The 17,562-nt window shown below is 43.2% G+C and overlaps 1 protein-coding gene across 1 annotated transcript in view; it reads left to right on the forward strand.

The window, feature by feature from the left end:
* The window catches only part of KATNB1 (katanin regulatory subunit B1), a 53,907-nt gene extending 38,083 nt beyond the window's left edge, over positions 1–15,824 (forward strand). The window contains exons 17-19 of the mRNA XM_032960605.2: positions 9,518–9,592; positions 11,377–11,493; positions 12,798–15,824. Of these exons, the coding sequence (XP_032816496.1) occupies positions 9,518–9,592; positions 11,377–11,493; positions 12,798–12,930 (325 nt within the window). The 3' untranslated portion in view covers positions 12,931–15,824. The remainder of the gene's footprint in view (positions 1–9,517; positions 9,593–11,376; positions 11,494–12,797) is intronic.
* Positions 15,825–17,562: the final 1,738 nt, after the last annotated feature.

Consider the following 17,562-nt stretch of genomic DNA (forward strand, 5'->3'; position numbering starts at 1 on the left):
TAAATCGGAATGAGCGGGAATCAATGGGAGCTCACTCGTCGCTCTGCACGGTCTTATCCGTCGAATTAAAAACTGACGAAACAGCTTCTATTCAAGCTGTGATATGCAACCTTATCTGTAACAAAAGGTCAACTTACATGGGGGCAGTGATATTTAAATCTGACTTTTTATATTGCAACAGCCATATTAACAGAACTGCATGATCAGTGTAACATTTATACAGGTCATAATAATTTTTGGTATCACAAGTGTTCTTTAAATACCTCGTCAGTAAGTTAATATTTATTGAATAAATAAATAAAATGTGTTGCCAAGTATCATGTTACAATTGCCCCATCCCCAATTTTGATTCATAGGTTGTTTCTTCGTCAATTCCGCCATTCACGGGGTTCTTATTTACATCTTTAATATAGCAGTTCCCACCACAGGCCACGATCTTGTGCAGAGGAAGGCTTTGAGATTGCCCCTTAGGGACCACCCCTGACTTAGATCGCCCTATATCCATGACACCTCACTTATCTGTATTGGTGCAGTTAAAATGCATTTCATAAATAACTAATTTGTTAGTAAGTATCTTGTTACAAATCACCCACCCCAAATCATGATTAATAAAATTATTGAACTTCTCATGGTCCTAATTAGATTCAATTATATTTATTTACATTGTGGTCAATGTATAGTGGCTTCTAGTGCACTCTGACAACATTGATCCATACACGCATGACTTGACGCTCGCATTGTGCACTTGAGAATCGATCTTCATGAATTGTGATGCATTGTTACACCTCCAATTAATACTCAATGTTTTTTACTTGCATTCCAAATGCGGCACTTGCAATATGTAATGTCATAATGTGCTGAATCAGGGGTGCACTATATTACACTGGCATAGCTCTACGAGTTTTACATCATTTGATGAAAAATCATTTAGAAAACTCAGAGCAGCATGCACTGGAAAACATAACTTCACAGCAATTCTCCCTCAAACGCCCGCAAGTGGCCTTTTTATATATTGTACATTTTATGGGGTGCATTTTCTCATGCACTCTCCGATGAATGAGATTGTCATGGGACAGTAGAACTTATATATATATATTTTTATTTTGAGAGTTTAATTAGTCATGTCAAGCACAGAACCAGTTTGTATGTCGTGGGTTTTTGTGCAGTCATTGGAGACCGTGCTGAGGTCATCAACTCATTACACTTGAACCCAGTTCTATCATGGGCAACTGCCCAGATTCAAACCCAGGATCTCGGCAGTGCAGGCTCAGTACTCTGACCCCTGAGTCTTAAAAAAAAACTAAGCATACCTCATATTCTTGGTTCTTTCGGTAAAGTCACGTAGAAGGGAAACAAAATAATAATAAAAATATATATAAAACAATACAATTCTCAAGATGTTTCGACTGCAACACAAGCAATCATCATCAGGTGTGAAAACCACAGCAAGAAAATTTGAAAAAAGTGGCGTTTTTTTAATGTTAGCACCACGGAGAGCGATTTGGCAGTTATTCAGATGGACGAGCCCATGGACGAGTCCATCTATGTTCGGAAAAGAGGAGGGGGGAGACGAAAATAATGGATGCGGTCTGAAAGCCACCGTAAGCGTGAACAATCAATTAAGACCCGAAATGGTCTAAGCCAGAATCCATCTTCTCGGTTGAAATTGTCTGTATTTGTATATGTGGATAGCCTCATGAACGAATCTTTCATGGTAGCCAGATGGCTTGCAAAGAACCTCTGTCATGTGAGCCTACTGAATTATAACAGTGATCTGTGTTGTATATGGGCCTTTTTCCACAATTAATATTAATAATATTTGCCGATATTTTTTTAACAATAATCGATAAATAAATAAACACCCTCAAACCGACAGGAACCGACACCCAGAATAAGCATCTGGAGGTCGTGAATGGCCATTAAATAATAAACTCCAGGGTAAAGGGAGGTTAACGACTCTCTGAAAAATCTCCAGATTGCCAAAGAACAGTTCACAAATAAATACCCAGAATCACAGACACGGACACAGCACAGGGCAAACGAACATTATAACTGATTTTTTTTGTCATGGAAAAAGTTAAAGCTTGGCTATAAGAATAAGGCAATATGAGTGGCTTTATTATTACTTATTTTATTTCACCCTTATTCAACTCACATATTGTTTCTTATTGTATCTTCTATCTACGTGACTTTACCAAGAGAACCAAAGTACATGAGTTCCTGCAGTCACGAAAGCTTAAGTCCAAACTAAGCTATATATCCAACCTCCGGATATCGGAAATAACTCGCCAATAAACACCGACCCATGGCGACACGGACTGAGGACAACTTAGCAAAGCCTGGAATCGTGGTGGTAACATCTAATGGTACATTACAAATCTTGGTTAAACATAAACCAAATAATAATTACAAGAGATTAGACCTGGGATAATTCAGTAGAGGTACAAGAAATAGGTCAACCACAGACCAGATAATATGTATTCCATTAAATCGGAGCCTCCCCAGCCGCCTTTGTCTTCCAACGGTTTGACACAAACACATGGTAGCCATAAAATACGCATGAAGGGAGAGTGCCTCCCCTCCCTAATAGGAGAAACCACGAAGAGAGGGATTGGGAATGCAAACAAACAAAATGTGATGGTAAAACAGTCAAAGGTCAAAAGGGGGGGGGGGGGCAGCCAGGCCGCTGCTGCCACAGGAGGAGGACGGTGACAGAGGACATCTGTTTTTTTTTCTCTCTCGCAAGAGACGCGGAGAGAGGAGAGAGAATTTCACATTTAAGCTCGTCAATTCAGCTCATCAAACCAGTCGCAGGAGACGGCGACCATCAGCTCAGAAGAGGACAGCAAGCCAGCCCCCGGGCATCGAAATCAACAATGCGTGTGGTGCATCGCAGAGAAGAGGGGCGAGGTGATGTTAGGTGCTATTGCGATAAGCTGTATCGTACTAAGCTATCAGAGTTGTGTAAGAGGTGTGCAAATACAATTTTCAAGTTTTGAGAGTGAGCAACAATTAAACTCAACAATTCAGCTCCACAAGGGACAGCTCGGTGAGCGACAGAAGAGGGCGGCGAGCGGCAAGCTCCGGGGTGAGACTCTGCAATCAACCAGTGATGGGGAGACTTGCCGAGTAGCGATGTGTCACCGAACACGAGTTTAGAGCTGACAGAAGAAGTATCGCTCAAAGTCATTCTATCCTGAGTGCCAGCTCCCACCAGCAGCTCCACCGAACAAGGGTGTCTGCCACCAGCGAACGAACTGCACGCGCAATCAGGCATCGACAAGAGCACGGGGCAGGAGGGAGCGCGTACAACGCAGCTCCTCCAGCCGTGGAAGGAGCCTGCTGCTGTCAGCGGACCAGCGGCGAGCGCAATCGAGCATCTTCAAGGAGAGAGCGCGTGCAACGCAGCTCCTCCAGCCGTGGAAGGAGCCTGCTGCTGTCAGCGGACCAGCGGCGAGCGCGAGCGAGCATCTTCAAGGAGAGAGCGCGTGCAACGCAGCTCCTCCAGCCGTGGAAGGAGCCTGCTGCTGTCAGCGGACCAGCGGCGAGCGCGAGCGAGCATCTTCAAGGACGAGCAACGTGCCGACGCAGCTCCTCCAGCAGCGGAAAGAGCCGGTATCTGCCAGCGTACGGGCAGCCAAGCCAACGCCCCGAGCAAGCAAAGCAACGAAGCTGTTGTAAGACACGCCCACCGTTGTAAGACACGCCCACCCTCACACCCTCACCGCTCCGCAGGGGACAAACACAATTTTTGATACAAGCGATGCTAACCTCGGCGTTTGCTTAACGCAAGAAGATCAACAACACTCACACATTAACACATACAAGAAGACTCATGATAAGTGCATCAACTACTAGCTGATAACGAAGAACATTGCGGCCCATTGAGTTACGTGGATAAGGTAATTTAGAAGCATCTTAGTCGTTCGTTTTTCTTTCTTTTCTTTTCTTTTAATTGTATAATCTTGCCGATGGCTCTATTGACGTATACTTTGCCTTTGGGGTATAATAATTGCTTTTATCGCCTTTCGCATGAATATCGTCGGATTAATTTTTAAGGACTTTTTGTCCCTATTTGCCGTGTATGCTCGTGTTACTCTGAAGTAATCAATTGATCTGTTACCCAATTAACAACGTGACCATTGTGGGTTAAATGTATGGATCAATGAGGTTGATAATTCCAAGCATGAGAGTTCGCATATTATAGTGTTAAAGTTTTGTTTAGAATTAAAATTGCTTAACACAGAAGTGTTTGAGTGTTTCTTTCCTGAGTTCATGCTTAATAATCTTATTGATAAGAACTGTATTCTGCGTTGAGATTTACATAAAACACTAATACATAATCAGTGAATGTTAAAGCGAGAATAAGAGTATTATTATAATCTTGGTTCTTTCGGTAAAGAACGTAGAATATGAATCCCTGCAGTCACGAAAGCTTTAAATCAAAAAGAGAATAAAAGTTATACCGATCGATAATACGAACCTAGATAACGAAGCCGAGTTAATCTGGCGTACTTACATCACACCTGCATAACCTCATACGATCAATTGTATTATCCCGATTGATAATACTACCCTCATATTCTTAGTTCTTTCGGTAAAGTCACGTTGAAGGCAAACAACTAAATAATAAAAGAACTAAGAATATGAATTACTGCAGTCACGAAAGCTTTAAATCAAAATACTACCCTCGTCAGCGAGGCGGGGCCTAATTATCATAACGGCTTGTATTAACATAATCACACACACTCGCATAAATTAATACGCTTATATCTCGAATCAGCATAATTTATGCATTTTTTGAAGTTTCATTTTTATTATTATTTTCATTAAAATTTTCAATACCCTGATATACAACATCTGCCACGGCCGAGGTGTTGGTCCTACCGTGTTTTAGGTCTGCTTTGTGTTCACGAATGCGGTCCGAGACATGTTGTTTGGTTTCTCCAATGTAACTACCACCACAGAGGCAACTTAGTTTGTTGACGCCAGGGTACTGTATGTCCGGAAACACATCTTTTACAGACGAAACCAGATCACGGATTTTATGTAATGTGTTGAATCGGACCTGGATCTTGTGTTTATTCAATATTTTGGAGATCTTTTTTGTGATCCCCGCAATGTAGGGTAAAGTGATGGTTTTGAAAGGCTCCTCAAGAGGGTCCTTCATGGTTGGAGTGATAGCTTTGCGGATTGTGTAGTCGGAGTAACCATTAGCCTTAAGAGCATGGTGTACGTGCTTGAGTTCACTGGCTATGTGTTCCTGGTCGGATATGCATTGGGCTCTATGGTGCAGAGTATTGATGAGGGAATTCTTCTGGGATGGATGGTGGTGGGAATCCGGTTTCAGGTAAGCATCCATATGGGTAGCTTTCCTGTAGACAGAGTGGCTCATTGAACCATCAGGTCTCTTTTTTATTAGGACATCCAAAAAAGGTAGCTTGCCATCTTTTTCGACTTCCATGGTAAATCTGATGGCTGAGTGTATGGAATTGATGTGGTCGAGGAATTGGTCGAGAGCAGGCCGGCCATGTGGCCAGATGACAAAAGTGTCATCCACGTACCTCTTCCATAAGGTTTGGCACAAATTTCTCCATGAAAATGTTGGCTACAACCGGAGATAGGGGGGAGCCCATTGGGGTGCCCTCAGTTTGTTTGTAGAAAGTTCCATTCCAAGTGAAGTATGTATTGGTTAAGCAGTGTCTCACCAGGGGGGGTACCTCAGTGATTCCAGACATACAGTACCCTGGCGTCTACAAACTAAGTTGCCTCTGTGGTAGTATTCTTAGTTTTTTCGGTAAAGTCACGTTGAAGAGAAACAACAAAATAATAAAATATATATAAAACAATAAAAAATTCTCACGACGTTTCGACCATAACTCAAACGGTCGTCTTCACACCTGAAGACAACCGGTGTGAAGACGACCGTTTGAGTTATGGTCGAAACGTCGTGAGAATTTTTTATTGTTTTATATATATTTTATTATTTTGTTGTTTCTCTTCAACGTGACTTTACCGAAAAAACTAAGAATATGAATTACTGCAGTCACGAAAGCTTTAAATCAAAATCTGTGGTAGTAGTTACATTGGAGAAACCAAACGACATGTCTCGGACCGCATTCGTGAACACAAAGCAGACCTAAAACACGGTAGGACCAACACCTCGGCCGTGGCAGATCACTGTTATAATTCAGTAGGCTCACATGACATTGACTTCTCCAAGACAGAGGTTCTTTGCAAGCCATCTGGCTACCATGAGAGATTCGTTCATGAGGCTATCCACATATACAAACAGACAATTTCAACCGAGAAGATGGATTCTGGCTTAGCAATCATTGGAAGGATTTGATAAACCATTGCGGGTCTTAATTGATTGTTCACGCTTACGGTGGCTTTCAGACCGCATCCATTATTTTCGTCTCCCCCCTCGTTTCAGAACATAGATGGACTCACCCATCTGAATAACTGCCAAATCGCTCTCCGTGGTGCTAACGTAAAAAAACGCCACTTTTTTCAAATTTTCTTGCTGTGGTTTTCACACCTGATGATGATTGCTTGTGTTGCAGTCAACGTCGTGAGAATTTAATTGTTTTATATTTTTATTATTTTATTGTTTCCCTTCTACGTGACTTTACCGAAAGAACCAAGAATATGAATCCCTGCAGTCACGAAAGCTTTAAATAAAAATTTAAGCATACCTCGTAAATAATTGATTTGATTTTTACTGTAGAATTTACACGCATCTCACACCCATTGTTTGCGCACTGAAGTGTGGGTGTGTCATGCGTTTGGATGCTATTAGTTGCAAAAGCCTACGTGTTAAACCAAGAAAATTGTTCTTTGCTTTGTGATGCTAAGGCACAGCTTACTGATTTAAGCATAAACCATTCAATAGTCTATATAACGATTTAGGGCACTTGTTTGGCTGCGTTAATACATTGATTCAAAATGTGTTAAGAGTTTTGTGCTTCGTAAATAATTTGCCAGACCTCATCAGCTATTGGACAAATAGGTTGTCATCGGGGTGCAGAGCTACATGGTGGGTAGCAGACGGCACTGCAGCAAACGCTATTGTTCTGATCTTTAACGCTTATGCATCTGTTCTCCCCTTCTTCACCACCCCACAATGGGCTGCGTGGTAAAGCGTGGTTAAATAACCCTCGACACCAACACGGAGTGGTGCAGCCCTCGTCCAGAATTCAGTTGACAAGCAACTATATATAAGTTCACCGGAACATACACATTAAAAATATTCCCTGTCTCTCACTATTCACAAATCCCATCTCTAGTACTATCATAGCTTCTTCCTAATCATACAAAATATATTGGCGTGAAAGTGTAATTCTTTCGCGTCGTCTGTTTTTACATTAGGTTTTTTTTGTTATGTTTACCAGAGTTATTTACGTGTGGAATTTCACAAAGCATCACCTGTGCACTCATCTTCTTGTAACAAGCGAGTGCTTGAGAGAGGGGCTGACAGACGTGCGTATGCACAACTCTACTCGTCTCTGTGCAGACAGTGAGTGCCTGTTACGCTTGGGCTGCATCCGTGCAACAAACAGGGCACCTTGACACATTCACAGCAGCTCAATTGCTTTTCACCTGGCCACTTGTGTAGAGTAGGAGGTAGTGACGTCATGTCACGCTCGCCCTCTGGTACGATGACGTCACAGATGGTGACGTCATGCACAGGGGGCGGGACGGTGACATGTTCCCCTGGGGGATTTAAGCTGGAACCCGTCACGGGCTCAGGGTCGTCTGGAGAGTCCCTGAACATAAAGTGTGGAAGTCGTGACCCAGGGTAGGGGGAAATTAGCACCTGGCTAGGGTAGCCTGTGGGTGTGCTAGGGACCTCCCCAGTACCCTTCCCCTAGGGGAGCGATGGGTCCCCGGGGTAGGGGGAAATTGGCACCAGGCTAGGGTAGCCTGTGGGTGTGCTATGGAATCCCCAGTACCTTTCCCCTGGGCTGTGGAGTGTAGGCAGTGAGTGTGCAGTACACGGAGTCGTCTGTGACGAGAGGTCTTTAATAAAACAACTGGCGCAAGCCCCTACACGAAGATCTGCCTCCGAGTCATAATTTACGCCTCAACACTTGTCTGGATTTATAGATTGTCCATAGAGGGTCACTGCTGCACCATTAACAATCGCAGTTGGCCGTATGCTTGGTGACAACTTCTATTTATAATCATGCGATCCTTTATTATTTTCAAAAATAATATGGTGAATAAAAAATGTTGGAGACATGACATAAACACATGTGCTGTATAGCTACCTACTTGGCTTTTGCTATTTTTATTTTAAGAGGGTATTTTTGTGGGTGTACATTCATTTAAAGTACTGTAGTTATTCGGTTGAATGAACGGCAATAAGAATGTCATATTTTGCGATGGTGATCGAAAGACAAAAAAAGCTCAGTCCACGATTACTCAATGTTCTTTCCAAAGCTCGATAATGGGGAGAGGTTACAAATAACATAGCTCATCCAATATTACACAAAGTGTGCGTACTTTGATTTACATAAATGTACATCTTTCTGGTTTTTGTGACATAAGAGATATAACATGAGCCATCATCTTGCACCATTATCCTATAATGTTTGTCATTTTCTCTGTCATTCTGAAGGAGCAATAGCAAACGTTCTCGTGCTATCATTCAAACACGTTATCAGGAAGGCCACTGTTAAAGGAGCCCTGTTATTAGACACACAGTGACCATGAGCTTTCTTAAATTGTCATCGAGTATAGAAATAACTGCAATAAATGTTGACATTTTCAGTAGGAGCACAATACTGCAAGCCTCAGTGGTGTGGTGATTACTCTGAAACCACTGCTGTTGGCGCAGATTGCATTGTAAAGATGCCGTGCGATAATGTACCATTACATCTAATCTGCCGAACACATGTTTTGTAACGCACTGCTGCCCGTTTCCAAAAGGAAATCGTAAGTGGCTGTTTTGTTTACAATGCACAAAGGTCATTAGACCCGTGGTGTGAGACATTTTTTTATGTCCGTTTTATTGTTCAAATAAAGCGTACACTGGTGCAGTGGCATCAACAGTGGAACAGGAAGCAACCACTGTGCTGCATTCCTGGCGAACCTGGCTTCCAGTTTCTGGCCATGATGCACACACCTATTAAGTTAACTGGATGTAAAATGTATTTCTGTGTACAGTGGTGGTGGTGGTGAAGTATGGTTAAACAGCCCCCCCCCCCATGACTGATATACCGTATCAAGTCTTCATCCAGCAGTGGATCTACAAAGAGCTGTACATTTTTATTATTCCAGTAATGTGGTCACCATACACAGGGAACAAAATCAACCCCACATGTTGATGGCCATACCCCCCCCCTCCCCACCCCCTTGTGCTAGGCCAGCTTCAAGAGGTGCTTTCTCATCACTCTTATTCTGACAGTTTCTAAAGAGATGCGTGTACTTTTTGCGTTTGGTATTTGTTTAAAATGGGTATGCTCGCATATATATGTGTGTGTGTGTATTCCTTTCCATGTGCTTGTGGCAGCTCCCTTTGGAGGCTGGACCTATGCCCAGCACTCATCCCTCAGATAGAAAAGCTCCTGCATAGCAAATATGAGAGGTGAGTGTGTGAGTGGTGGCAGGGGTACTTGCTTTGACAACCTTGGCTTGAAATGGCAATGTATTTTCAATGCTTACAAGTGGTGAGTTACAAGATGACAGGCTAACCCACAAAACCCTCGATTATTTTAAAATCTAAGCTGTAGCACCGTGTACTGTGGCCTATTGTAAAGTCATGTTCCATAACATTGCTTGTAAATAAAGCATAACATATCTGTTATTTCTAACGAGCTGAACCCAGATTTTTTTTTAAAAATTGACTTGTGTTCTTACCTCTCGCAGAACCTCCACTCAACACTCCCTCCATATCTCCACTCTCACCATCTCTTCACTCTCTCCTGACGTGTCACTTGCATCTCAGACAGTATCAGTCCCATCTGCCAGACCTCAAGCCTCACTCTCCCTTCTCCCTATCCTCTCAACTCGGGCTCTTCTTCTGTGTCCTGAGTCGTTCCATATCAACAAAGCTACACCTGTTTCTGTAGTTGTATAATGGTGTATTTCACTGTGTAACCACAAGAGGGCTGTGCCCAAGACTTGCAGCCAAATGTAAGCTTGGGCACGCACCATATTAATCTCCATATATATAAAAGGCAAAGTTGTGAATGTGTGTCTGTTCAAAATGTTTAGCGTACTTCCCGATGTGCAACAAACTTGAAATTTGCCATGTGGGTACTTTCCAGACTGTACACCATGCAAAAATTTGAAAAATACACTATTTTTTGGGGGGGGGGGGGGGCGGTAGCTCAATAATGCATATATTTTTTGCATGGCAAGTGAGCTATGACGTCAAATCTGTCATGTGACCCGCACATGTGGAAGCGTAACGCATTATGGTGTAGTGGTTAGCGCGCTGCGCTACGAACCCAGCGACCCAAGTTCGATTCCCGCTCACGGCCACCACCGGTGACGATTATTTGAGCCGGTCCTGGGCCTCCCCTAGGTCGACTCAGCCTCAAACGAGTAACTGGTGTGGTGTATGAACATCACCACTGGGGAGACAAAGGCGGCCGGGCGTGGTGAATTATGTCCCGGGCGAAGCCAGGTAGTAAAGCTAGTGTTATATAATAATAATAATAAGAAGAATTGTAATGGTGACTATTAAAACCTCTAACTGCAATAATAGCAATAATAGGGTTTTTTCCCCTTTTTTTGGCAACAAAACAAACCTTTTTTTAGAAAGATTCATGTCTGCATTAACCACAATACCTGCAATCAAATTGCAAACAAATGAAACTGATTGGTCCACACCCTTGGTGTGGACCAATCAGTTTCAAGGACAATGCATATATTATCATAGTATGTTTTTTGTTTGCATTTTGACTGCAGGTATTGTGGTTAATGCAGACATGAATCCTTGTAAAAAGGTTTCAGTTTTGTTGCCATAAAAAAGGGGAAAAACCCTATTATTACATTTTGGTACTGGAAAAGGAGGTCTAATGATGCAATAATAGCATCAATGGTATGAGTCTTTGTTCGACGTTAACCTAATTTTGTTCCACTCTCAAAACTCTTCTCCATTGCCCATTCCCTTCCTTTCCCTCGTCCCTCCACTCCGTCCCATCCTTCCTCTGCCCTTTCGTCACCCCCACATGCCCTCTGTTATGGTCACTCATTGCTTGGCCCTTGTACGCCGCTTGCCATCTAAAAATTTTGTTACCGCTTTCGTAAAGTGCCTTGAGCTAAGGGATTATGCAATAATTACACTAGGAACCCCACACAATGGTAATTTCATAAGGATGCCTTGGAAGGAGCGTTCACAGACGGTCCTGTGCGTGTGTGTAGTTACGTTCTCACCGGATGCGTGGCCCTCAAGATCATCCTGCAAAACTTTGCTTCGGTCATCAAGGGCAACCTGACAGTTCCGCCGTCGTCCATGGTGGACATCACACGCGAGGAGAGGTGAGCAGCCATATCACTGCTGGTGTGGATACTTACTCTTTCACAATCATTAGAGATATGTCCATTTCGAGCCACTTTTTATTTTGGAAAATCTTGCGGCTCGTATTTTTCTGCTGTTTGGAATGATATAACAAAGCCGTTAACATCGTCTGTGCAGCGTATGGTATCCTTTGTTTACGCATTATCGAACAGAGATGGGATTTGAGTGGTTGAACCCTTGTGTTATAACTACTAGGGTGTTTGAATTGATGAATGCACAGATCAGTGAATCTACCTGCTGTATTCTGAGAATTACCTATGATTAACTATATATATGACTATCATCACGATAGGAATGATAAATGCAGCACGATCTTTGAAGGGGACGTAATAAATGGTGATATTTCAAAGGAGTCGATGCGCAGAATACAATTGTGCCAATCATTGCATCTCAATTCGTGTAGTGCATTTAGAGTTTAATAGAAAGTGATTTGATATCGTCTGCCATGCAGCATGCGATTGGTGATGCTGTAGTGTAAATAATTGATGTTTTTTTCATTGACTGGAAATTCTGTTGGCCACGGCTGACATGTTGTGGAATCTGTGTGGATGGTGCATGCAGGGACGAGGAGTAGTTGTCACAACAAATTGTTGCAAAGTACAAAGGCAGTCAACGATGCTAGGCCATGCGTAAAATGTGAAATGTCTTAATTTGATTTTTAAAAAATTCTGAGAGTTATGGTTATCCTTTTTTGTTCGCACGTTTTCCTTACGCCACTTCATAACGGTCAAGCTGCTGCATAAGTAATACATGCATGATTGCATATCTTTGACTTCTTATGGTATAATATTTGGTGCTGTTTGTGCAGTATATGTTTCATACATTCAGTCGGCGCCATAAATTAGAACCATGTACAGGTTCATGACTGTATAGTGTTTTATTTTAAAAGGGAGACCTTAATACAACTTGGTATGGCATTGCTCAGCTTGGGATTATTAATTTAAGTGAAAAGAACGCTTGGCTCTAATGGTTTTGTTGCTTGGATGTCATAGCAGACTAGTCCCAGTCACCTGTAATCGATCTCTGACGATGCATGTCAAAGCCAAATGCCGTTCTGCTTTATCCCTTGGTCTCGATTACGGTGGCTCCATCTGAAATTAACTCATTTTCCAGCAGGCTCAACAGCAGGAGACGTTAGTGGCTCCTTCACTTTTTTGCCCATGGTATTCATAATGAATGCTGTTTAAAAATTACTTGTTCCAGCAAAAAAACTAGATTTAAAATGGAATGGTTGCGTGTGTTCTTGTACGTGTGCGCTACGCAGATATCAGAAGTGCAAGGTGTGCCATCGGCTTCTCATGAACCTGCGACCTCTGTTGGACAGCAGAAAGACTCGATCTGGACGTGTGAGCGGTGCCTTCCGTGAACTCGGAATGCTCATGATCACGTTCGATTGAACTTTCCTGGCCAGCGCACACAAGTACCCTCCTCCTGGTGGCTCCTCAGCCGAGCCACACGGAGCCCGGTGGAGCAGTGCACGCGGGCGCTGAAACAAGGCGTGGTCAGGGCTCCCGACGTTCCGCCCGAGAACGGTCTCTCCCAGTGGGCTTGTCCCCGCCGTACGGCTCAACAAGTTGTCATTGATTACGTCAGCTGCTTCATTTTTTTTCTTTTGCAGCATGACTGGAATTTACAATCTTAATTGCAGCCGCCATTCCTCTGGGCACACAGAAAACACTCACGGTATGGAGACGGGACGGTGCTTGATCACTGTGGGTCACAGTCAAGCGGAAGATTGTTTTTTTTACAAACTCAACTGTGGTGTGATCCAAGTCTCGTTTTATTTTTTTTCTTCAAAAATGTGGAATTGACTTCTGAGAAACAGAGTGGTCAGATTTGCAGAGTGCCTCCTGTGGCACAGAAAGCAACATCACGCAAGAAGGAAGTGCCGTGCCTCCCTGATGCGTATGGCAGAGGGCGGGGAGGCCCGCTTTTTGCGCCGTAAAAGAACTTGCGTTGAGACGCTCATTCATTCTGCCGCGTGACCAGAGAGGCTCGTGATAACGCAGCCCTTGAACCCAGACGGAGTCGAAAAAGAGCAGTCGTAATATTCGGGAGGATGGTGATGAAGCCACTTGGAATAAATGCAACTCTTGAAACTTTTTTGTTGCTTGTGAAGCATTTGCATTTTTTTTGTTATCGGGGACTTGCTCTGCGATTGCACATGCAAAACATGCAGTCGAGTGTGCGCATGCTGGTTGCTGTGCCAGAGAGAAACGCCGCGTTGTGAGGAACTGGCTTGAGCTGTGCCTCTCGGGCTGGTTGAGAACCTTGCCTCCTTGGGATGTGTGTTTAGCACGTACAGTGGTGCCTGCAGAAGCCTTGGGATGACCTGTGACCAGTGTGTGGTTCTTTTTTGTTTTGTTTATTTGGGAGAAGATCCTGAGAGGAAGGGTGCCCTGTCGTGCATGTGTCGCTCTGCCCGTGCCTCCATTGCATCGCGTTTAGTCTCGGCGTTGTACAACTGTGATAAATGGGACGGTCAACAAAACAATAGAAAGTGAAAGGTGAAGATCACAATTATTTCCCTTCGGGAAAGTGTGTACGAACGTGTTTGTTGACGTCGATCTTTTTGTATATATAGTGACTTCATTTTATATTTGTTGTCAAACAAAAAATATTTCTAAGCACTATAACATTTGGCAGTTAATATGCACTAATACTTGTAAAATACACTTAAGCATATTGTAAAAAAAAAACTGCCAAATTCCAATATTTGTGACCTCTCTGCCCAGCATTGACGTGTAAGGGGACACACGTGTTCGTGTAAGGGGGCATACACACGTGTTCGTGTAAGAGGGCATACACACGTGTTCGTGTAAGGGGGCATACACACGTGTTCGTGAAGGGGGCATACACACGTGTTCGTGTAAGGGGGCATACACACGTGTTTGTGTAAGGGGGCATACACACGTGTTCGTGTAAGGGGGCATAAACACGTGTTCGTGTAAGCGCACGCATTTACACTTGTACAGTGTACACTGAAGAATCTTAACAGAACAAGCTGGAGTGCACGGATGAACTATGCACAACCTCATTACGCCAGAAGGTAGCCATCGTGTTCCATGTGTTTATGCAGACTCCCAAGAAGCACTTTGGTGTGCCTGATTTCCATCCCAAGAACCCTGTCAGCTTTTGCTTCCCACTGCACCAAATGAGTACTGCAGAGAGCAAGGGGCATGCCTTATTAAAAACTAAAAAAAAATCGCAGGTTGAGTGTGCAGGTATAACAACTGCATCTGAACAACAATAAACAATCCGCTTTCGAGTCAACTTTTAAACGTTTTGTTTTCTTTGAAATGAAAAAGTAACACCCTTGCTTCGGTTGTATTGTGAGTGGTGCCGGTGTCCATTTTTGGCTGGGGTTATGACACGGTGCAACTGTAAAAATGAGATGTCAGCTTCGGTGTACACTGCAAGCGAATGGATGAGGTGCTTCCTTCCCCGTGTAACATTTGTGTTGGGGAAAAATGGGTGGTGTGACATGCATTACTAATGCGGTCAGACACAACAAAATTCTAATCTTAGAACATTACCGCTGCATTGGTATACGAAGTTTTTTTTGGTATTCTATTTTAAAGCTACGTTTCCACAATGCATTGTACATTTATTACATGCATTGAAATGATACGGATAGTTTCCTGCAATGGCAAATGACATTTGGCATTTTGATTCAGCTCCTTTGAAGCTGACGTCATATATTAGCGACTATTTAGGTCAACAAATAATGCCATGCTGAAATACCACAAACTACCGGTGATTGGTTAGTCAATTCAAGGTCAGCCGATGCTGTCAATGAATATTAAGTGAATGCTTTCATCTGCACCTTTGTTTCAGTGGGGGGTTAATGTGATATCAAGCATACCTTACAAAATGTTCGTTAACATTTCAGTAAAAAAACAATGTAGGTTTTGTTGTGCCCTGTAGTGGATGGGCTTATCTGAAATAACCCTAGCTCTGATCACATTCACCGCTGCAATTACTGTCACTGACCGCACCATTTAAAATAGGCCATACGTCTGACTTCATTCAACACGAGTAATGATCACTATGAAAGGACCATTTCTCAAGAACCCCCAAGTAATTCCTGCATGCGATTACAACACGTCTAGTATAAGTGGGAGAAGTAGTTTATATATTCTCCATGTCTGAGAGTGCTAACCATCAGGGGCTTTTCAAAATGTACATATTCATATTGGGTCTTTTTTTGCTTAATATTATTTTTAGGGCTATTTAAATTTGTATTGGATGGAATGGAATTCAAAATAAAACTAGTTTGTGCTTTTGTTCATGCGGACGTTTGTGTTTCTCATTGTGTGACATTGCAAATGCTGAAGAGTGAGCTAGATTAGTATATTTGCTTATTTTCCCCAGTCTGAGGGGAGTGTCGTATTTATAAACGCAATATGAGCGCGTGAACTTGTACGTACACTTGTGAGCGCAAATCTTGCATTTTCACTGCCTTTATTCGGATCCTTTTGTTGTGCAGGCCTGCATATGTTTTGCGTATATATTTTGCATCAATTCGATTTTCAAGTCATAAAACCACAAGATTATACCATATTTTACCCACTTGCATGGAAAAGACGTGTTTTGTCTTGTGCAAATGTATTTTTATACCAATACATGTTATCTATATTTAAAATCAAACGCATTAAGGAATATGCACCTGTATTTCCCACGAGTGATGTGTATGTACTATATATGTATTTCATTTGCACAGAAGCTTTTCCATGTGTCGTGTCAACGATTCAGAGACAGAGTTTCTAGGAGGCACCTTCTTTATGAACAACTTTCAGGGTCTCGTCCGCACATTCTCCACAGCTACTTAGCATAGCATGTACACAACGATAGCTGTCTAACACTGACGGCGCTGACTGAGATGGCCAACTACTCTCCTTCGTAGCATAATATCTCGCGGAGACGTTTAGAGACGACAGCGAAGACGAGACGAGTCCATTCCCAGAACCGGCAGCCTCGAGTTTTCGCTCCCGGCTTCTTTTATGCTACCAGCGCGGCCTGGCTCTGCCCTGACCACGCCTCCCTTCTCGAACCCACTAGCAGGTTCCAGGGGCCTCCAGATGGGGTCCTCCGTGACCCTTACCCGAGTTCCTCCTCTCTGCCAACACACAAGGTGCTCACGCACACCGGCGTGTGTACTGTCTGTCCACCCCAGATGCCGCTGCTGTCCACCAGCCGGCGCTATTGCACTACACATGTAATAGAAGACTGGCATTTATCATGGCATTTCCTCTGTTATTGTGGAGGAAGTCATGTGTAATCCGATCTCTCAGAGGCAGTATTCGTGGATCATGCAAGAGATGAGGTCTTTGTGAGATGTACACCGCCTGCAAGAGGCAGTATAGAAAGCCGATATCTGATGTATCCTTTCGTCTGACATCTTCCCCTTGTAGCATGGGATTTCTCCAGGCACTTGAAGTCTCAGCTGAATCTCGAAAGCAATTTTGACCAATGGTCAAAAGCGACACCCCCTCTGGAATGGATTGTTTACCAGTTCCACCCCCCTTTTAACGCAACTAACACGTGTGCGCGTAAAGTAAAATAGCTGCGCTAGGGAAAATGGAAAAACGTTGAAATCGAGCGCTGCCTGCATTATAATAAATTTAATTGTGTAACATGTATGACAATATGCAAACCTGACGTGTAACACGACTGCTGCGTTTAACAGTTAACGCAGTAACATCTTAATGGACCTGTGTTAATTTCCACCGTAGTGACCACGTGCTTTGTACTGTTAATATAACAATTTAGATATGTATGGTTATTGTCGAACTTTGGATCGTTGCTCCGACAATTCAATAGATTATTGCATGGCAGTATTAATGCATTCGAGTGAAGTGCATTTCTTGGGAATTGGCGCCAACTTTGTAAGAGTGCAACACCTGCCAGGCATATACGCACACAAAACAATTGGGAAAGTGGTAAAACCGCGTGGCGAAAGTTCCACACCCGCTTTCGCTCGGGAAACCGAGTCGACCCGTATGTTAATGAGCTCATTGTGACGTCAC

Source organism: Petromyzon marinus, chromosome 25 (assembly GCF_048934315.1).
Source record: "Petromyzon marinus isolate PM22_M1 ecotype Great Lakes invasive population chromosome 25, UKy_Petmar_22M1.pri1.0, whole genome shotgun sequence".
NCBI lineage: Eukaryota > Metazoa > Chordata > Hyperoartia > Petromyzontiformes > Petromyzontidae > Petromyzon > Petromyzon marinus.